Below are 23,306 nucleotides of genomic sequence, written 5' to 3' on the forward strand. Positions count from 1 at the left end.
TACTTGTGCATTGGTAATCTGATCTTGTGTTGATAATGGCTGCTTTTTTTTTGTGATTTTTTAGGTTATGTTCTATGTGAGCCATTTGGTACCTCAAATGGAATGGCCTTCACTTTCTTCAGACCTGAATCCCATAGAAAACCTATGGGATCAGCTGAGTCATCGTGTAGAGGCCATAACTCTGTACCCCAGAACCTCAATGACCTTAGTGCCGTCATTTAAGAAGAGTGGGATGCAATGCCTCCGTAGACAATAACTCTACTTGTGATCAGTACGAGACTTGGTTTTCAACCTGTTATTGATGCTCAAGGACACATGACTAGTTATTGAGACATTGACATTTCTTGTTGGTATACCCGCCACTGGTATTGGCTTTGTTTTAATAAATTGTTTGAGATGAGGAAATCTCTATTGCACGGTTCTACTTAAATGCCCTCATTCATGATAAAATCTTCTGATTAGTAGGTCAAGAAGCTACAGTATACATTCATCATGCTGCAAAGATGACATTTCACTGGGGTCACAAATTTAGATGAGGTGCTGTGGTTGCCAGGTAAGAGGCGTTTGGCAGGGTTCCTATCTGGAGGACTACCTGCATGGGGTGTTGTGAATTGATTTGTGAAAATTCCACCCAACATGGTGAACATATGGCGAATTTATGCAATCTTGCATCAAGTTGTAATGTTTTGTGAATATAAGACTAAAAGAAAGGCTCAAGCAAAGTCTGATACACATAAACTTAAAGTGAAGGTCTTGGATGAGTACAGTCCATTCGTGTCACCTAGGACTATGTCTACATGTCCAAATTATTACATATTCACTAGTACTGAATAGATGAAAAAAATCCCAGCAATCCAGATGCCGCAAACTATTTAAAGGGTTATTCCTATCTAGGCAAGTTATAATGTATTCTGGGCAACTTGCTGACTGCTGTTATCCATATAGGCAATAATTTGCCAGTATTGGAATAACCCTTTAATTCAGAGTCTACACGATTTTATACCTATAAAAATACCTCCCTACGTCTGACTACGATTATTTATATCAATGTCAAAGATGCAAAAGGAAATGTGCAAGAAAGAATTTTATCCATATTTGATTAGTCCCACTGAGTCATGAGTTCTCGTCTGATCGCAGCGCAGGAGAAGGTCTTCACTCCTCAGACAATTGCGACTCTAGTTAGAGAGTGTTCCAGGCTGATTGCAGAGAGTCATATACAAATCCGAGTGGCTGAGATGCAGGTGCCTTCAATCACTGCCAATGTCTTATGAATGTGTGTAATTATTACTGTAAATGAGTCAGAGACGTCGCCTACGTAACGTCAGGACATTCAAAGGAACTGAAAGTGACGACCATGAAATCTGAGAAGTTCAGATAGCTACAGACTGCTTGAAAAACACTTAAGTATGGTATATGGATGAGAAAAATACAGACTATAGAGAAATATGTGAAATATACAAGACAATCCCGTTAATCAAGAACGAACTAGAGCTGATGGGTGGTGGATAGTGGACGGTTAGGGAGAAGCATATAAAATGTAAACCGAAACAGAAAAAGAAGCCGGAAAAACAGGACAAAAATTGGGATGAGCAAATCCGAACTGTAAAGTTTGTGGTCCGTACTGGATACCTTGTGTCCAGTGCTGAACCCTGAACACAGACTTTACTTTACGACTGTTTCTTGTTCAGGTTTGTCACTCGAATAAAGCTTGTGAAATGTTGAACAACAGTAAATCGTCAAGCTTGTAGGCTGTGGGCACGTCCGGAGCCAAAGCAGCCATGCCAAGTATTGGCATGGCTGTAATTAGCCAAGGAAATCGCTGTAAAAAAAATCCCCCAGCTGTGCATGATCTCTTGGCTATGTATCAAAATAAGAGGGACCACATGTGGCTTGCTTTTTTTTTATTAATTATTGAAATAAATAATAAAAAAACCTGGGGTGATGTCCTGCTCCTTCAATTTTAATACCCAGCCAAGATAAAGTCAACAGTTGGGTGCTGGTATTCTCAGCCTGGTAAGGCCCATGGTTATTGGGCCCACCCCAGCCTAAAAATAGCAGCCCATAGCCACCCAGAATTGTGGCATCCATTAGACGACAAAATTCCGTCGCTTTAACTGTTTTATCCCGATTGCCTTCGTGTGGTGGCAATTGGGGTAATATAAGGGGCTAATGACAGCTGTAATTTGTCAGCTTTCATCAAACCCTGACTTAGTAATGGATAGGGGTCTATGTGACCTCCCCATTACTAATCCTGTAAGTCAAAAGAAATAAACACAAAACAGAAAAATCCTTTCTTGAAAAAAATAAAACAAAAACACCCTCTTTCACCAATTTATTAACTCCCAAAACGCCCCTAAAGGTCGAACATAATCCACACAAGGCCCCATGATGATTCCGGCTGTGCTACATCTGAGGTCGCAGTGTGTGGTAACATTAGAAAATGTGACTACTCACTGTGATTGGGACACACTGATTGAGCCGCAGCTGTGATGTCACTAAAGTTCACAGCTGAAGGTTCCCATAGTACCACAGCTGTGACCTCAGGTGAACTCATTGAACTGAGTGAGCTTACCTTAGGTGAAGTCATTGAACTCAATATAGGATTATTAGGCAATGTGTGCACATAGAGGTTTTTGTTGCGGACATTCCTGCACCAAATGTGCATCTCCTTGAAAAAAACTGCATCAATATCGCATCAAAACCGCATCGCGTTTAGATGCGGGTTTTTTTTATCAGAAGAGGCAGCCTTTGTGCAGGAATTTGGTGTATAAATTTCAGGTCGAAATCTGCATCCCCAGGCAAACAAACGCAGTTTAGGTGCGGTTTTCTGCCAAAAAAATGCAGATTTGATGCAGAAAGGCATCAGATTTCTGCACCAAATTTACATCTCGTGGTAGAAAACCACGTCTAAACTGTGGTTTTTGTGCGATTTTTCTGGCAGGAGATGCAGATTTGCTGCTGGAATTTATATATCAAATTTCTGTACCAAATCTGCATCTACTTGCAAAAAAATGCATTAATATTGCATCAAAATCACATTGCGATTAGATGCTTTTTTTTGCCAAAAAAATCTGCATCACTTGGCAAAAAAAAAAATGCGATCACTTGCCAGGAGACGCAGGTCTCATTGAACTGAATGAGTTCACCTGAGGTGAGTCCACTGAGTTCACCTCAGGTGAGTTTATCTGCGGTCACAGGTGGGGGACCATGGGAAGGTTCAGCTATGATTGCAGGTAAACTCAGTACTGTCACTGCTCACACCTGCAGCTTAGTTGTGTCTGCCTGAAGCCGCAGCGGGTGGTCACAATTTCTAATGTGCCCACGTGCTGCGGCTTTAGTATGTAGCAGAGTCGGGATCGTCATGGAACTTTGTATGGATTACGTCGGATCTGCAAAGGTGTTTATGAGGTTAATAAACGGGTGAAAGAGGGTGTGTGTATTTTATTTCAAATAAAACACAAGCACCAAAAAAATCCTTTAATTCTTTTCACTTACAGGATTAGTAATGGGGGGGGTCACATAGACCCCTCCCCATTTGCGGTGTGGAATAAGTGCTGCGAGGTAACAATACTTTAAAAAAATTGAATAGTGATGTTTAAAGTTTAATTCTTCTAGAAACACTTCCAAGTACACTTCCACAAAGTCAAGGATTTTGTAGAATTAGTGTCAGGTGTAAGCGTCACCAATGATACCAAATGGTTGGTAATGGTCATCATTTTCATATGCAGTTTGAAACACAATCTAACTGAAACTGTGTAGGAGGCTTAAAGGGAACCGGTTGGTCATGTAAAAAAAAACCCAAACCATTTTAACCTGCAAATGTGGGGTTATTCTGCAGGTTAAGGCTATATGCGCACGCTGCAGTTTTTGTTGCCTTTTTGTCGCTTATTTTGTTGCAGTTTAGTTGTCAGAAAGTTGTGACTTTTAACTTCCCAGCAAAGTCTATGAGAATTCAGATTTGCTGTGCACACATTGCAGTTTCCTTCTTATGGTTCCCTAGAGGCAGAGGTTTCCATCCAAAACCTTCTTGTTGTGCGCTGTTCAGTCTCTTGATTAAGTGCAACAACCAGGAGCTACCCTGGTATGGTACCTTGTGCCTATTGTCAACAAAGTCCAACCTCACCATCAGAGCCTCTTGGGAAGACTGGGTAGGCACTTAGTCATGTCACTTCATGTAAGTCTGGTTCAGAGAGCTGAGAGGCTATGCCCCTTATCCCCAACCTATTAGCGTGACATCGATCTTAAGAATATAAGAATACCCTAAGAACCTCCGTCTCCCGGCACCAAGACTTCTCCCGAGCTGCACCAATCCTCTGGAATGCTCTACCCCAAGAAACTAGGACGATCCCCAACTTGCACAAATGCAGACGCTCCTTAAAAACACATCTCTTTAGGGTGGCCGATCACCCTCCCTAATTGAAGTTAAGTCATATATATCTCCTTCACTATTTGTCAGAACATTCTTCTCCCTCAAACTCCACCGCACCCAAAAGCATTACAAAGATTGGCTGGTGACTGGCTCATGCAGCCTTCATCTATCCCCCATTTCTTCGAGATGGCTGGACCGTCGTTGTAAATAAGCACTTCAACCTTGTCACCCCCACCTCAACTCACTTTAGATTGTAACCTCTTATGAGCAGGGTTGTCTTTATTTTTGCTTTAATTATGTATCTTCTATAACCGTTACTTATGTTTGTTTTGTATATGAACCTCTGAATTGTAAAGCGCTGTGGAATATGATGGCGCTATAGAAATACACATTATTATTAATAATAAGAATAGGCTCTCAATGTAAAAGTCTCGGACAACCCCTATTAATTAAAAAAACACCCCAGCCCAAAATTCACTTGGATATGGACAAACCGCTCTTATGACATTTGGAATATAAAGTGTGGTCACACCAAATATATATATATACACACATATTATATATATATATATATATATATATATATATATATATATTATATTCATTTATATAGCGCTATTTATTCCGCAGCGCTTTACATACATTGGCAATACTGTCCCCATTGGGGCTCACAATCTAAATTCCCTATGAGTTTTTAGAGTGTGGGAGGAAACTGGAGAACCCGGAGGAAACCCATGCAAACATGGGGAGAACATACAAACTCTTTGCAGATGTTGACCTTGGGGGGAATTTGAATTAAGGACCGCAGCGCTGCAAGACTGCAGTGCTAACCACTGAGCCACCACAAGACTGCAGTACTAACCACTGATCCACCACAAGACTGCAGTACTAACCACTGAGCCACCACAAAACTGCAATGCTAACCACTGAGCCACCACAAGACTGCAATGCTAACCACTGAGCCACCACAAGACTGCAATGCTAACCACTGAGCCACCTTGATCTGACTTTGATTTCTCTTTTGTTCATTCACTTTGTATTTTCTTATTTGTTAAAAAGTAAACTTTTAACACTTATTTTTGAAAGTATCCTTACTCTGCAGCATTTTTTCCTCACCCCTCCCTAAAACATATGCGTAGTACTGTATATTTACCAATCAGTATATCTGCTGCCTGATAAATATATGCAGTCATCTAGCTCGTATTTACCTTCTCATTGTATCCATCATCCCAATACTTGTGGAATAATTACGTAATGATCTAATAAGTACCCTGTAGATCTTTTTTTTATCCCTTCTGTCATTCTATGCCTATCCCCTCCCCCGTACTTACAGACCAGTATGGCCATTATGATTATGCACGCAGTGGCTGGAGGCTGATCAGTCGCTGTAATCAGGATGATGTGTAATGTGGTGATACAGTGCCGCCGGCCGCCCCCGTACCATGCATTATGATGATGTGTCTGGGGCTCAGTATCTCGTACCTTGGTTACTGCAGTTAAAAGCTCCAGCGCTTTTGATTGAAGACCGGAATCGCCGCTCTCAATAGATAGCTTCAGTGATGTCAGCAGCATGTGGCGCTCCAGCAGCAGCGAGCAGATCGCATCTATGCACTGCAAGACAGAGGGTGACAGCGGGTATTATGTGGATGCCAGCTCACGCCACGCACATTCTTTACTTTAGTGCTGCTACATTTTAAAGGGGTTTTTTTTTATTTGATCTTATTTCAAAGAGTAAAAATAAAAATCTACATTGATATTGTGAATAGCACGGGATCACACCGAGAGGTTAAATGCAAGGAGCCACCTTCAAAGAGAGGAGGACTGCAAATATCAAGGCGGCCGACAGCGATCATAAACACAGCACAATGGAGATTTTCACTCGGATCTTTAAAAAAAGGCACAATGTATATATAACATGCATGATAAAAAGTACCCTGTACTTAATGTTTTGGTTTTTTTTTTTCCAAAAGGCTGACGTGCCAAAAACAGCGCTGCCCCTGCCCATTGGAAGCACTCTCTGCAACATAGCTGAGCCGCAATACCAAACAACCATTGAACAGATGTGGCGCTGTTTTTGGGAGGAAGAAGCTTACTTGACAAATGGACATTGCCTGAACCAAAGTGAGAACCATAGAAAGGTTAATCAAGAGACAGTGAAAGTGGTTCTGCAGAACTGTTACAGTGCTTGTCTGGTACTTTTATATTAAAGTCATCAATACTAGATGAGTGGGGGTGACCTTGATGGCCTACTCTTAGGTAACGTCATCAATATCACGAGTGGGAGTGACCTTGATGGCCTACCCTTAGGTAAGGTCATCAATACCACATGAGTGGGGGTGACCTTGATGGCCTACCCTTAGGTAAGGTCATCAATACCACATGAGTGGGGGTGACCTTGATGGCCTACCCTTAGGTAAGGTCATCAATACCACATGAGTGGGGGTGACCTTGATGGCCTACCCTTAGGTAAGGTCATCAATACCACATGAGTGGGGGTGACCTTGATGGCCTACCCTTAGGTAAGGTCATCAATACCACATGAGTGGGGGTGACCTTGATGGCCTACCCTTAGGTAAGGTCATCAATACCACATGAGTGGGGGTGACCTTGATGGCCTACCCTTAGGTAAGGTCATCAATACCACATGAGTGGGACTGACCTTGATGGCCTACCCTTAGGTAAGGTCATCAATACCACATGAGTGGGGGTGACCTTGATGGCCTACCCTTAGGTAAATTCATCCATACCAGAAGAGTTGGGGTGATCTTGATGGCCCACCCTTAGGTAAGGTCATCAATACCAGATGATTGGGGGTGACCTTGATGGCCTACCCTTCGGTAAGGTCATCAATGCTAGATGAATGGTGGTTAATTTGGTGGTCTACCCTTAAGTAAGGTCATCAATACTAGATGAGTGGAGGTGACCTTGATGGTCTACTCTTAGGTAAGGTCATCAACCCCAGATGAGTGGGGGTGATCTCCCCCCAATCAGCTGTTCTTGTTACTGCCCAGATGTGAACAGTTGCAGAGCTGCACAGCGCCATCAACTGCATAGTGGCTGCAGTGGGTACTGCAGCTCTACTCCATTCAAATATGGGAATATATGCAGTATCTGACCGCAGCCACAACAAAGTTAAGGCAGCTGTGCAGCTCCGCAAATGATCACATCCGACCACTGCTGTCACTGAGAACAGCTAATTGTTGGGATTGCCTGGTGTTGTACCTCCACCGATCTGGTATTGATCACCTAGTATAAGGATCAACCACCTGACAAGGCGATTTTTTTTTTTCACTTTCCTTGTTTCCCTCCCTTTCTTCCAGGAGCCATAGTTGTTGTATTCCTCCAATAGCCGGGGCATACAAGTGATATTATCATTAATGATGAGCGAGCACTACCAGGCTGGGGTACTCGCGAGCAGATGGGTACGACTCATGTACTGACTATAATGGAAGTCAATGGGGTACTCGAGCATTCTTCTAGAAGATTTTCTGGAAAAATGCTTGGTACGATCATATAAAATTGGAAATTTATTTTAATTATTATTTTAGCAAAACAGAAAAAAAATCCAACTTTGTATAGAAAAAAACACCTCCAAAAAAACAAAACTAAATCTGGCTTGTGTCTCTGATTTCTGAGACTCATCAGTTTTTTTCTTTATGCTTCCATTGAATTGAGCTGTATTGGGGCTTGTTCTTTGTTATTGGTACCATGTTTGGGAAAATACAAAGCTCTGATTCACTATGTATTGCATTTTTAGGTGAGGTGTGTAAAACATTAAAAATCTGTTAACCCTTTAAAGGGAATCTGTTAGTAGGTTACTGCTACCTCATCTGACAGTAACATAAAGTAGGCCAGGAGATTCTGAATCCAACTGTATCACATAGATTACTGGCTGCAGGCATTCTCACATAATCAAAGAATTGAGTTTTAGAAGCATGTAGCTGACCCTAGGGAGATGTCCCTGCCCAAACCAGACTCTGTATAGAGATTGTACACTGGGGTTCACGTGAGTTTCTAGCCCTGTAATGTTAATCACAGGGAACTAAAGCCATTAGTTTAACTAAACAACAGCTCACACACAGATAAGAGAAGCACAGTTGCTTTTTGTTTCTTAACCTTTACAGCATGTTGTCATCAGCTTACATAACAAAAACCTGCTGACAGATTCCCTTTAGCCCCTGGAGGGACACACATTAGGAAAAGGCAGCAAGTTTTAGGTCTGTAGCGTGGGCTGTGGTAGGGATGTGACCTAGGCCGGTTTGTAACATTAGAGGATAGTGTGTGCAGGATGGAGTGACTTTTCTGTGTTGTGAAGGTGCATTAAGGTATGTGCCTACGATCAGGTCCCGCAGGGTCCTGGAAGCGGCGGGTCCTGACCTACAGGGCCACGAGTCTCCGCAGCAGGACACCACAGCAGCTCACGATCAGGGTTTAGAGCGCTGCAGTCTTTCGCTTATGTTCTCCCTACGGAGAACGCTTGTGACTCCGCAGCAAAGAATTGGCATGCTGGCGGCTCGGAAGGCTACACTGCAGGTCAGTTTTTGCTATGAGCCGTACACCATTTGGCTTTTAAAATTCTTGGTTTCCAAGCACATTCATGCAGAATGATTTAGCTGAGATTCCACCAGTGAGCTGGTTCTGACGTACAGTTTTGTTTCTTTCTCATCTGGCCACTGGTCTGAACTGTGAACTCTCCCTCGCAGCTTTGCCTCTACAGTGTCAAAGGAGCGTGGGGCAACAAAACTGGTCACTTTCAGTGATCTGGCCAACTTCAGAGCAGCGCTCTAAAACGCCTCTTTCACACGTCCGTGAAAATCGCGCAAGTTTTTCACGGACGTGTCAAAGGTGCGTATTGCCCTCGGTGTGCCGTGTTTATGGCACACGTGTGTTCTCCGTGTGCTATCTGTGATAACACACAGAGAACAGGAACTTTCTGCTCATCTGTCCCTGCCGTTGCTGCCCGTGGTTCTGATCTACGGTCTTCGGTCCTGCCAACTCCCCGCTGCTGCTGCTTCTGGCCCACAGTGGAGTGAATATGCAATGAGCATAATGAGTGGGGGTCAGAAGCAAGGGCCAGCAGCGGCAGAGACAGCAGCGCTGGAGAAGGTGAGTGTAGAAATACATTTTATTTCACAGACACGTATGTTTTCTGCGCTGCGTTTCCCACGGATCACATCCTTGCAGTCTGTGTGACACCCGTGATGCCGGAAAAAACGGACATATCTACATGTGGAGCGCACGGACACGCGTATGCTCCACACGGTCCATGGCGAAACACGCACGTGAGCGCAGACCCATTGATTTTAATGGGTCTACGTGTGCCCGTGTCTCCGGCACGTGAGTAAACGGACCAAACACGTACCGGAGACACGGATGTGTGAAGGGTGCCTAAGAAAGACCTTGTAAGCACTGCACTCCTAGGAGACCAGCCACCTCTGATAACTTGCAGAGGTGGTCGCTGATCGAGGAAATAATCAGTAAACAATAAAATTAAAACTCTTGCCATTCATGAGAATGAAGATTAGTAATAAGAAGTAAAATACAAAAGTTCCTTATTTTTATAAGCATTTTGCAATTTTAATTGTTTCTAATGTGGAGAAAAAGCCTTGTAACGATGATCACCAGGAGAGAGATTAAGCCGAATGTGATGTTGGTCTAGAATATGCTAAATTATGGGAAGAAGATAATTAATTTGCCTCATAGCGACTCAATATTTTAGACTAAAACAATTGCGAGCATATGTGATGGACTGAAGGAAAAAAAAAAAATCATTTCCATGCGGAGACACTTTTGCGCTCATTTACCAGTTTTAAACTCTGAAAATTGTTCCAACATTGAAGGACCTAATTAATTCCATTTGCTTTTTCCGCGTGCACAGGCTGCATTTAAATAGGTTATTAATGAAGGGCACATCCAAGGCCAAGCAGATCCGATGATAAATACTAAAAACCTTTGAACAGAGTTACCGCGGCACAAAAGTTTCAGGTGTGAACTTAAATTATTAAATACTGTATAGACGGGAAACTATGATGGAATAATAGGCAGGACAGACGGCGCAGACAACGGGAGACATTGCTCTAAGCTCAGCGTTAGGACCGGTAATATACCGCCATACATTACAATATCCTCCACCATGGCTTCCAGTATAAAAACCCTTCAAAAATAGAGAATGGAGAAGATATTCAAGTCAAGGATCCAACAAATACTCAACAGATAAAGAATAAAAATCAACTGCAGATGAACTATTATGATAAAGTCTAAGGAGATTTAACTAAATAAAAGTTATCATACAACTTTTTTTTTTATCATTTTCTGTATTATTTTACTGGTTTTCCATAGAAGAAGAAAAAAAAGTTTTGCTCCACCATGTGGTCAGATACATGGCCTTACTTGCTATTTTTAAAGTGAACCTGTCACCAGTTTTTTGGCCTATAAGCTGCGGCCACCATCACCGGGCTCTTATATACAGCATTCTAACATGCTGTATATAAGAGCCCAGGCCGGGGGTATAACATAAGAAACACTTTATAATACTTACCTAACGGTCATGCTGTGGGCCTTATGGGCGTCTCCGTTGTCCGGTGCTGGCGCCGCCTCTTTCGGCGATCTTCGTCATCTTTCTGAAGCCTGTGTGCATGACGCGTCTATGTCATACACACTTGCCGGTCCTGCGCAGGCGCACTACAATACTTTGATCTGCCCTGCTCAGGGCAGATCAAAGTGCGCCTCCTCAGGACCTGAATGCCGGCGAGTGTGGATGTTGTCGGACCCGTCATGCACCGCAGCTAGAGAAGAAGGAGAACAAAGATGGTCGAAAGAGGCGGCGCCGGCACCGGACAATGGAGACGCCCATAAGGCCCACAGCGCGACCGTTAGGTAAGTATTATAAAGTGTTTTCAATGTTATACCCCCGGCCTTGGCTCTTATATACAGCATGTTATATGTTACACGACCCCCCGAGGAAGCCCTACGCGAAACGCGGCGTTGGGGTCGGTGAGTCACAGTACAGGTGCAGGGTGACTATGGGTAAGTTGGAGGATTTATCTGTTACAATTCGTGCTTAGTAATTTTGAACTGAGTGACCCCTTTGAGTTTTTGTGCCTTATAGGGATCCCTTCACTGTCCAACCAGTATATGGGTCTGACATTGTCAGTGTTTTTCCTGCGCTTTCCTACCCTGAATTCAGCACTTGTTTCTGCGACTCTCCTAGTGTCCACAATTATACCTCCTAAACATTTGAATACCAATTCATACGTAATTATGTAAATGGATGTATATTTTTTGTAATATTATTTGTAGTAATTTAGTGAAACATTTTTTTTGTATCTTTATCATGGGTTTGAACTCTTTTTCTCTATCGGCATTATATCTGTTTGAGTTCCCATCTGGCTTTTAGCCTGTATAATTCCTACTTATGGCGCAGTTTATTAGATTTTTTTCAGTCGATACTGACTCTGCTGTATATAAGAGCCCGGTGGTGGTGGCCGCAGCTTATAGCCAAAAAAGTGGTGACAGGTTCCCTTTAAAGAAAAAAAGTTAGCAAAGGTCTAACGTGAATGGTTGCCAAATCTAAATATTTAAAGACTATATAAATCCTAGTTTTATTTTCTTAAACGCAAAACTAAGCATTTTTCTAAATTGTCTTTATTATAAATGTTCTATTGTTTGCTGTTTGAGAGAGTCTTGAAGTTCTGTATCTAGCGGTCACGGGTGACACAGTCATGTGGTTTCTGGCAATAGAAGGTCACAGTGTTTAGCTGCGCAAAATGCTCTCTGACTTTCTATTGTTCCTGCTGTTAGTAATCATTGTGCTAGGTAGTTTTCGTGATGGGTTTTCATCTCTCCCCTTTAGGATACAGTAGAGCTCTCTTTCTATCCAGCTGATAATAATCAGTATTTCCCTTATGCATAAATACTCTCTTCTTCCCTGGACTTTTGCTGGTGATATTATTCAGTTCATTCAAGCTCTGATTGCAAGCAGGTGGCTTGCTCTCATCTGTAGTATTGTTGCTGAAACATTGCTGAACTTTTACCTGAGTCATCTGTGGAAAAGTAGTTCATGCATTTTCCCTCTGTGTGTCCTCCTTGTGTCTTCTTTAGTGTCTAGTGGGGTTGACGAAGAGCTCAACCCACCTGTTCCCTATTAAGGGTCCAGCACTAGGGATACCAAGGGTCAGGTATCCGGGCTTGGCGCATACGTGCAGAGCCTATACAGGGTGGTGAGGGATCGTAGTGATCAGAGGTAGGTTTGATTAGGGGTCACCATCTTCCCCTTTCCTAGATACGGGGGTTTCCCTTCCCTTTCGCTGTTCACTTGGTATTTCTGGTACTTGGGACCTCCATCCTCCTGTACCAGTCTGTGCCTTGTATTGTTTATGATTATTGTACTTGTCCCTATTATGTACACCCCTTTCACATGTAAAGCGCCATGGAATAAATGGCACTATAATAATAAATAATAATAATACTTCCCTGTACCTAGTGTGACACTAGCGGAGTGCTCTGGAAAAATGATACAAATCCATCAGAACTTCTGCTCCTGGTTGCGATGGCTCTCTCTGCTGAACCCTTCCTTCTTTCAGTGTTAGGCTAATTTCACACATCAGTTTTTTGCATCAGGCACAATCCGGCGTGTGCCTGATGCAACGGATCCGGCGCAGAATATGCAAAAACTGATGTGCCTGATCCTTTTTTTTGATGGTTCCAATATACCTGATCCGTCAAAAAACGGATCCGGCACATCCATTTTGCATCCTTTTCGTCCGTTTTTTTTTGCTGGATCCGTTTTTTTTTTCAATACATTGGAGCATGCTCAGTTTACAAAAACGGATCCGGCGGCCGCATCCGTTTTTTACCGCATTACGCCGGATCCGGCGTCCATAGGCTTCCATTGGAAAACACGCTTTATCGCGCCGGATGCGGCGCGATGCGTTTTTTTTTGCCGGACAAAAAAAGTTACAAGATACGTTCCCTCTGGCCGCAGCTTTAGGCAATTATGATGGATCCGGCAAAAGCCGGATACAACGCAAGGCCATCAGGCACAATCCGGCGCTAATACAAATCAATGGGGATAAAACGGATCCAGCGCCGGATCCGTTTTACCCGTTTTTTTACGGATTGTGCCTGATAGAACAAAACTGGTGTGTGAAATTAGCCTTAGGCTGGAGTCACATTAGCGTGTGGCATCCAAAACGAGAGCATCGCATGCAATATGCGATGTTGCAACGTGCAAAGCCACTCTTAGCATCATTGACAGATACATGAATTCTTTTCCATAACGGTCTTGGCTCTACACTTATGGCAACCAAGGGGCGGCTTACCCTCTCCTCTCTGACCCAGGCAAAAAATATGATGGCTGGTCTGACGGCTCGGCTTTCGATCAGCAGTTGAACGCTTGATGATGCCCCCGCTGTGCTAGGGTTCCCACAGGTACTAGTAGCTACTGGACTAAGAAAGGGGCGCCCTTCTCCTTCTCTCTGGAATTATGCCTAGCTGCAGACGAGCTCCCACTCCAATGTATAGTCCTCTTTTTTTTACTCTTTTTGTCTGTCACCTCCATACTACCCACTGCACTGCTTCATCCAACCCTGCAGGTCCTTTCTCTTGTCCTACTCACTATCTCATCCTTTCCCTATCTCCCTAAAACCAGGAAATGTCTTCCCTATATCTCCTCCTGTCCTGGGGACCGTCCCTCCCCACTTAACCCCTGCCATCCCGTCACTCCCTCACTCTAGGGGGACCAGTGACACCTGATGGCATCCGGCCATAACACAGAAGAAAATAACACAGTATAACACAGACATATACAGTACATCAATACAATCCATTGCAATAACCCAATTCACCACACATATTCGGGGTTGGTAGGGCACTGGACACCCTATTACAATACCATGGTACAAACTACAACTCATACCAAACAAAAAACCCTTATCTAAAATGATCAACTGAAGAATTAAAGTTCTAGCTCTTGGAAAGTTTAGGAGGAAAAATCAACAAAAATCAATTAAAACCAGGCGTCGGCACTGTTCATGCACCCTCTTCTGCTCCAGTCACATTAATACATGGGTCAAAATTAGTTAGAGGCATATCGGTAAAATGTGCTAAAAGCAGTGACTGTGCCATGATGCTGACGCATTTCGGTCCTTTCCTATTGATGTCTACTTTTGCAGACTCCCCAATAAATGACCACACAAGGAAACTGCTTCTTACAGGAACTGCCCTTTAAAATGATCCTTTCTGATGAGAAAACTGTCCGACGTGCCCTCAACTTTTTAATCAGTGCGCTCCACACCTGCAGAAGAGCCGGATGCCGCAAAAAGCAGCTCTCCAGCGAGTTCTTGCATTTAATAGGGCTGCTCTGAAACTCACTTTAGGTGCAAAACAGGACTATAGATAGACTCTTTATAACAGTTGCAATGAATGATATTACCAAATGAGATGTGAAGAGGAAAATGAAATACTGCAGCTATTTAATTATAGAGGAGACTACAAAAATAGAAATTCAGCGAGATGGCAAATGTGGTGTGCTTTGTTAAAAAAAGCAGAGGGAGAAAAGAATCGCTGGGCCAGAGCCACACAAATATATTGCTTCATTCCGGTGACATTTGAGCTCCTCGAAATAAAACTGCCGACCCTAAACGGAAAAAACGTCTCTCTCAGCCTGCAGAGATTTCAAGAGGCTGAATGTCGGAGCCGGACAAAGGAAGGAAAGATGGAGGTCCCTTTCATGGTTGTGTTCATTAAAATCCTCACAAGCCATAATTATCTCCTCTGTACTATGGCATTCGGAGCGGTAGAGGGATGCCACTTCCATCAATGCACTTGGCAATCAACCCATCACAATGAATTTTTTTTTTGTCATCTTAAGAAGGGAAAATATTACTTTTCTGAGCAATCGGCCTTTGGCAAATTAATCTGCTTTGAAGAATAAGGCCAGGCATCCCGGAGGAAATCTATTTCCACTATAGTGTATGGATATCGAGACATAAAAGGGTAATCTCTTAATATTATTCCTAGAATGACGTCTCTTTTAAAAGTGGTAGAACAATCCTTCAGATAAATGCTATTAAGGGATATCAAAAAGCTCCGCCACATGAACCTACTAATAGCCTCCTATGAAACATCCGCCATAATGTGTGGAGGAGGAAAACAAAGTATATAATCAGAGGAGGCGAATGATCGGCAGGCGGACCTGGACCATGTGTCTTTTATAAAACACAAGAGTTCGGGGTGAAAAGGAAAATGTCCATAAGATCAACCCTTTTAGGCCATCTATATGGGAATGAATGTCATAGAACGCTGAATAATATGATACCTTGATATTTGTAATCTGATGTCTTATTCCCGAGAAATCTACATTTTTCTTAACATATAAATGAACTTTTAAGATCTTTGGGCCGGACATAGAGCTCTTGAGAATCTGCGTCTACAGCTTATTCATGAAAAGGGGCATTACCAGTGTGAAACAAGTAGACCAAGAGAGCAGACTGTCAGTCATTACATGTCTCACACTGGTAATACCCCCTTTCATGTATATGCTCTGGAGGCAGATTCTCAGGGAGACCTATGACCGCCCAAAGATCTTAACAGCTCATTTACATATTAAGAAAAATGTGTATTTCTCTGGAATAAGACATTCAATTGTAGATATTAAGGTATCATTTTATTCAGCTTCCGATGATCTACATGCCCATATAGACTGCTTATGAGGGTTGATCCTCCTGACAGATTCCATTTAAGAAAACTTTGTCCAAAGTGTGACTATTTGACGGGGGCTGCGGAAAACTTAAAAAGCTATTCCCATCTTATAAAGTGATCAGCTATACATAGGAAAAAAATTAAACTTGCTAGTCAGCGAGATCTGACCACCCTGCAGATCAATGCACACCAGGACTCCTCTCAATCTCTATCATAGAATCATGGAATGGTAGAGTTGGAAGGGACCTCAAGGGCCATCCGGTCCAACCTCCTGCGAGTGCAGGCTTTCCTAAATCATCCCAGCTATATGTTTATCCAGCTTCCGCTTGAAGATTTCCATTGATGGAGAGCTCACCACCTCCTGTGGTAGCTTGTTCCACTCTCTGAATGCCCTCACTGTCAGAAAGTTTTTCCTAATCTGAATCTCCTTCCTTTTAGTTTCATCCCATTGCTTCTTGTACGTCCTTGTGCTAATGAGAATAGGGTAGTTCCCTCTGCACTGTGACTTCCTTTCATATATTTGTAGATCGCTATTAAGTCTCCTCTCAGCCTTCTCTTTTTCAAAATAAACATCCCTAGTTATTTTAGCCGTTCTTCATATGACATGGTTTGCTGACCTTCTACCATCTTGGTTGCTCTTCTATGGGACTGGCAGAGACTGAGCATGACTGGCTACCGCTGCATTCGGTTGGGGCTTTACAGAGGGATAGGTACAGGTCCCAGTAGTTGGATCTCTACTGATAAGCAAGTTATTACCTATCCTTTAGATACATAACTTTTACAAATGGTAATAACTCTTTAAATGTAAATGAAATGGGTTCACTACCATGTTTGCCTTAGAAATAAGTCCATATTGGTTGTGTCTACTTTTAATCTTGGCTTTGCTGAAGCAGTGGCAGCTCAGAGGGGTGAATATTTGTTATTTCATGGTCTGAGAGGGGTGAATATTTGTTATTTCATGGTCTGAGAGGGGTGAATATTTGTTATTTTATTCTCTGGCTTTTGGGGGAAACAATGACTGAACTATTCCTTTAAATGCAAAAACAGACTGTGGTTCTACACCACTCAAAATACCTTGTCAGATGCTGCAGAGAAAGGAATCCAATCGGATACTCCAGATAACACTGGCAAGTGGTGCACTTGCACTTACCATCGCCTTGTATAAAGTCCTTGTTATTGAAGAAGGTGCGTTAAAATCATGCAGGAGCGAGGCCGGGTGCAGGCACTCAGGGGGGACAATGGCAGTTTTGTGCAACCTGTGCTTCTACAGGTCCTGCGCTTCTGTGCTGTGCAAAACAGCTGTCGTCCTCCTGAGTGCCTGCACCCGGACTCACTCCCGAATGATTTTAACCCACCTTCTTCAATAAGGTGGACTTTTATGCAAGGCGATGGTGAGTGCCGCTTTTTCTCCTATGAATGGACATATCCCTTTTAATGCACCACTAGATGGAAAGTGAAGCAAGAGATAGACAAAAGTGGGCCACACATGAGATAGCTATCAGCAGAACCTCTGGAAGAGGCTTATCTCCTTTGAAAAATCTACGTCAGGTCTTGAATTTTGAGAATTTTTCTCTTCCTGAAATAATTTGTCAGGGAAAGGTCAAGAGCTCGCCATACACATCAAATGGTCACCTTGGTCAATATTCGTCTAAAATCTCCATATCACAGATGTGAAGCTTCAGTTCGATTCTCTATCCGTGTATGCAAGTTTCCTAAAGTGAAGATGTCGTCTCCCCCTGGCATCTACTATTCGGAGGACGTGCCCAACTTTACTGATACATGGACCATATGCATTACCGTATCCAGTGACCGATCACTGCTGTTACAGGGAGAAGTCACCTATGTATTACAGCCAGGATTTGCCAAATAGTTAGCGGGCACAGTTCCTGAGCCAGCTCTATACACACGCACTCTGGTTGTGGCATACGTGTATTGCAGGTTGAGCAGAGTTGTTAAAGTCTTGTTGAGTTCCATAGTGATCAGCTGTATTGTATGGAAAATCCTGTTATTAAAGGGAATCGGTCACCAGGTTTTTCGCTTATGAGCTGCGGCCACCACCAGTGAACCCTTATATATACAGCATTCCAGAATACTATATATAAGAGCCCAAGGCGCTCTGCATAACGTAAAAACAACTTTATAATACTCACCTAGGGGGTGGTCCGGTCCGATGGGTGTCACTGTTCTCGGTCTGGCATATTCCCCATCTTGGGTTATCTGTGTGAATGACCCAGGACGCATCATGTACACGAGCCTAGGCAGGAGGACAGTGATCACGAGAAGAGAGGAGGTGCAGGACCAAGACCAGCGACACTCATCGGACCGGACCGCCGCCTAGGTGATACAGAGCGAATATACAGTGCGGCCTGGGTCATATATATACTATTCTGGAATGCTGTACATAAGAGCTCACTGGTGGTGGCTGCAGCTCATAAGGGAAAAACCTGATGACAGGTTCCCTTTAGGTGTTTAGTTGTACTGCAGCGCCTCCACTGGGAAAAGTAAGTATTACAAAATGCCCCTACAAATTAAGAGGTTGTCTGTGTAACGCAGGACAGGACAGGTCCTCCAGTGTAACGCAGGACAGGACAGGTCCTCCAGAGCGAGAGACACTCTTTATAGCTGCATATTCTTTGGTCAAGAATTGGGGATCCTGAATAAGGGACTTCTATAATTTGAAAATGGGTTATATTAAACCGACTGCCTCTTTATGCACAGGAAATAAGGTATTATATTTTCTAAATTTAGACATTGTATAGTAAATTCTTCTATATTTATACCTGGTACATTGTAAATGGTTCCTTGCTTCGGCTTCCTGTGACTAGTTCTCACTCCTTGGCTCTCACGTAGTGACATTTGGGACATATGGTAACTGCCAGCCATTATAAAGCTCTGGTCGGAATGATAAAACCTTCTGTAGTTTTTGTTTTTTTCCCAGATAAAACTTGTAATTTGGAAGCACAATATCCCCGCCACTGCTGATAACACATTTGGATAGAAGGGAAACAGATTACATCCTTGATTTATAGGGAAAACAACAAATGTGTTAGGAGCTGCTGCCAACCCTCAGTAACCTCCACTTTATTTTACAGGGAAGCGGCTGCCATGACTTGGCACGTCCCCTCGCAAAACTATGAAAAAGCTATTTACATCGTCCAAAGCACGAGAAAAACTCAAAACAATATTTTATAATCAAATCATCTTTTAACGCTAAATGCAACCAGGTATTAACAGCGAAAAGAAACGGCCTTCACGATACAATAATAGGCCAGAACATCTGTACAAATTTTATTCTAATTCTCCATCTGTTTAATTATTTTGGACCTTTGGCGCCGCTTGTGTTCTCGACTTCCTTTGCTCTCAGGTTCTGGAGGAAGACCTAATTTTCCGGTTACTTGGTCACGCAAAAGATCTTGCCCCATCCATCTTTTAGAACAATCATAGTGAACGCTAACGCCACCCTTATTGCTTTCTAAAGTGACTAGACACTTATTAGGAACATGTCAGAAACAAGAAGCCTAAAAGAGGTTGACCAGTATGGGATATTTCCACCTGAAGTCGAGAAATCTTCCGGAAAAATGCTCGAATCCCCCATTGACTCCCATTATGCTCGGTACTCGAGCCCGTACAAGGTTCCAATCTGCTGGTTATGAGTACCGAGTACTGTAGTGCTCACTCATCATTAATACTTACCGCCCAGATCCGCACCATCTTCTACTTTGTTTATATCCCTAGACCAAGTCTTAATATCAGGTGAGCACTGCAGTCAATCAGCGGCTGGGAATCAGCTGCAGCCTTCACAATTCTGTCAAAAAGGACTGAACATGATAATATTTAGGGTATGCACAGACGACATGTTCATCAGGTGGCTTCCATTTGGAAACCGTGAAAAAATGCTAAATAAACGCTATAAAGAATGAGCATGCACATTTTTTGTCACTTCTTTTAATTTCTGCAGCTCCAAATAGCAGAAAGTCTCTGAGTGGCTCACACTGGGGGGTTAAAACAATGTTTTCAGATGTGGTGTCCCCCCAAAAACCCCCCAGCTTTTCTTTCCTCCAAAAATGTTCGGTTTATGTAGACTGCATCTGGAAGTCCATCTCCAGTAAAGGGGGCTTTACACGTAGCGATATCGCTAGCAATATCACTAGCGAGCGTACCCGCCCCCGCCGTTTGTGCATCACGGGCAAATTGCTGCCCGTGGCGCACAATATCGTTAGGAGCCATCACACGGACTTACCTGCCTAGCGCCGTCGCTGTGGCCGGCAAACCGCCTCCTTTCTAAGGGGCGGTTCGTGCGGCGTCACAGCGGCATCACTAAGCGGCCGCCCAATAGAAGCAGAGGGGCGGAGATGAGCGACCGTAACATCCCGCCCACCTCCTTCCTTCCGCATTGCCGGCGGCCGCAGGTAAGGTGATGTTCGTCGTTCCCGAGGTGTCACACGTAGCGATGTGTGCTGCCAAAGGAACGACGGACAATCTGCGTCATCAACAATCAATGATTTTTTTTAAATGAACGACGTGTCAACGATGGACGATTTGGTGAGTATTTTCCATCATTAACGGCCGCTCGTTGGTATCACACGCAACAAGGTCGCTAACGATGCCGGATGTGCATCACGGAATCCGTATCGTTAGATACGTCGTTGCGTGTAACGGGGTCTTAAGCGTATACTACAGAAAATGATGCACGAGAGAGGACACGGTGACTCAGTCTGCACCATTATAGTTAATGGCCTCATCGGCGAATACATCCGAAACCTATTTTGCGGGGGGTTCTGACGGAAGCCCAGATGGGACCACTGAACGGAGATTGGAACACATTTTGAAAGCGGCCTAATTATTATGGAGCCTAATGGAGGAACATGGAGTGCTTATGACTCCGTAGAACTCTGTGTGCTGCCAAAGGAAGCCTTCCCGCAGCACTTTATACAGAGGTAACCTTCCATAGGGGCAATGGAGTAAATATGTCTGGTTAAATGATGTCAGCACATATGATTCTTATGTTTATGAAAAATTTGGAAAAAGCCGGTGTTTGTCTCTGTAAATAATCAGAGGGCATTCAAGTGTATCGTGTGACCCAGGGACTTTTTTTAATGAGGCTTGAACAGAGCTATTATTTGGCCATGTTGTATGAGAGCATCCCAAAAGTGGAGCTCCCTTTTAACAATTAGTTGCAGCTTTGCAAAGTAAAACCTAAGAGGCTGTCCACTACTTTGGCATTGATGGCCTATCCTCAGGATAGGTCATCAATGTCTGGTCAGCCAGGGCTCAACACTCAGCCAGGATTTGACATCCCGTACCCCCGCCGATCAGCTGTTATCGGTCCCGGCAGAGGCAGCAAGCAGCCATAAATGCTCAGTTCCGGTGCTACTCCGTCATCTGCGAGCAGCTGCAACCGGGTACTGCACATCCGCCTCCCATTCTAATCAATAGGAGGCGGATGTGCAGTACCTGGCCGGTGCCGCTATGAGAAGACAGAGCACCGCCGGAACGGAGCATTTCCGGCTGCCTTGTGCTGCCGCCGGGACCAAGAACAGCTGATAGGCGGGGGTACGGGATGTCGAATCCTGGCTGATGAGACACTGATGACCTTCATCAATGTCAAAGTAGTGGACAACTCCTTTAAACAAATCATTCTGGTTAACCTACTACAAGCTCATCATGAAATTCTCCCGGTCACGGATGGATTGGCCGGCTGGATATTGAATCCAGTGTTGAGCGGAAGAAAGGGGATTGTGGAGGATAAAAAAAAGATTCATTTATAAAAGGAATAGCGTAACTAAGACAAAACCTAGTTGAAGAGGTGAGGAAGCAATATCTTCATTGTAAGCACTGCTGCCGACGAGGTTATTATGCCCTCAGAAATGAGATTTGTGGTATACAGAGATTTCGTTTCCTGCTCGGTGTACGTGGGATGAAGTCATGGTTTGTTTAGCCGGTTAAGCAGTGTCAAAGTGCGCGGCTGTCAGCTCCGACCGTCTAAGTGACAGATATCAATGCAATAACTAGGAGGCGATGGGAAAGTGGGTTTTAAGTGGATTTCCTCCGGCCTGTCACATTTAACACCGGGAGAAATCCGACACATAGCGCTGAGATTTCCAACCACAATATATTTTATATTCACACAGCCAAATTGCTGTACGTCGGATGCACGAGAAGTGATATTTCTGGATGAAAATCACAGCATCCAGAAACAAAAAGGAAAAAAAGAAAAAGCAATCCATCGCCATGGATACAATGTGCCCAGCAATAAATTCGGAGGTTGCAGAGATCCTGCGCTGAGTGAGAGAGCAATTTTAAAGTAACATTTGATATAGTAGAATGTGAGAAACCATCAAAATCATAAATGAGGAAGCCGAGCTATAAAAAGAAGCAAATAGCGGATACACAAAACTGTAAGCCTGGAAGATTCTCAGGATTACATGTGTAAACAATCAGGAAACATCTCATCTCTCATCTCATACACCTGCTAATGTAATGTATCCATCTATGTAGCAATCAATCTATCTGCTTATCTTTCCATTTAAGCCATAGTTCCATCCATCTGTACACCCCTTTGTCAATCTACACATCCCCCCACTTCCTGCTACACAATACCCCTTCTAAGCATTGTATCCATATGCAAATCCCTCCTTCCAGCTACACATCCCTCCATCCATCCATCTATGCAACACTTTGTCCGTCTGCATCACGCTCCATGCGTCTGCATTATGCGCAATCCATTCTGGGCCACATGCCACCCTGTCTGGGCCACGCGCCACCCTGTCTGGGCCACACACCACCCTCCCTCTGGGCCACACCACCCTCCCTCTGGGCCACACCACCCTCCCTCTGGGCCACACCACCCTCCCTCTGGGCCACACCACCCACCCTCTGGGCCACACCACCCACCCTCTGGGCCACACCACCCACCCTCTGGGCCACACCACCCACCCTCTGGGCCACACCACCCTCCCTCTGGGCCACACCACCCTCCCTCTGGGCCACACCACCCACCCTCTGGGCCACACCACCCTCCCTCTGGGCCACACCACCCTCCCTCTGGGCCACACCACCCACCCTCTGGGCCACACCACTCTCCCTCAGGGCCACACCACTCTCCCTCAGGGCCACACCACCATCCCTCAGGGCCACACCACCATCCCTCTGGGCCACACCACCCTCCCTCTGGGCCACACCACCCTCCCTCTGGGCCACACCACCCTCCCTCTGGGCCACACCACCCTCCCTCAGG

General features: G+C 44.1%; 1 protein-coding gene across 1 annotated transcript in view; it reads right to left on the bottom strand.

Moving 5' to 3' along the window:
- Positions 1–23,306, bottom strand: part of NBAS (NBAS subunit of NRZ tethering complex) — a 1,027,824-nt gene that overhangs the window by 38,644 nt on the left and 965,874 nt on the right. The window contains 1 exon segment of the mRNA XM_075341124.1: positions 5,852–5,980. Coding sequence (XP_075197239.1) covers positions 5,852–5,980 — 129 coding nt within the window.

The sequence above is a fragment of the Anomaloglossus baeobatrachus genome, chromosome 3 (genome assembly GCF_048569485.1).
Source record: "Anomaloglossus baeobatrachus isolate aAnoBae1 chromosome 3, aAnoBae1.hap1, whole genome shotgun sequence".
In the NCBI taxonomy this organism is placed as follows: Eukaryota; Metazoa; Chordata; class Amphibia; order Anura; family Aromobatidae; genus Anomaloglossus; species Anomaloglossus baeobatrachus.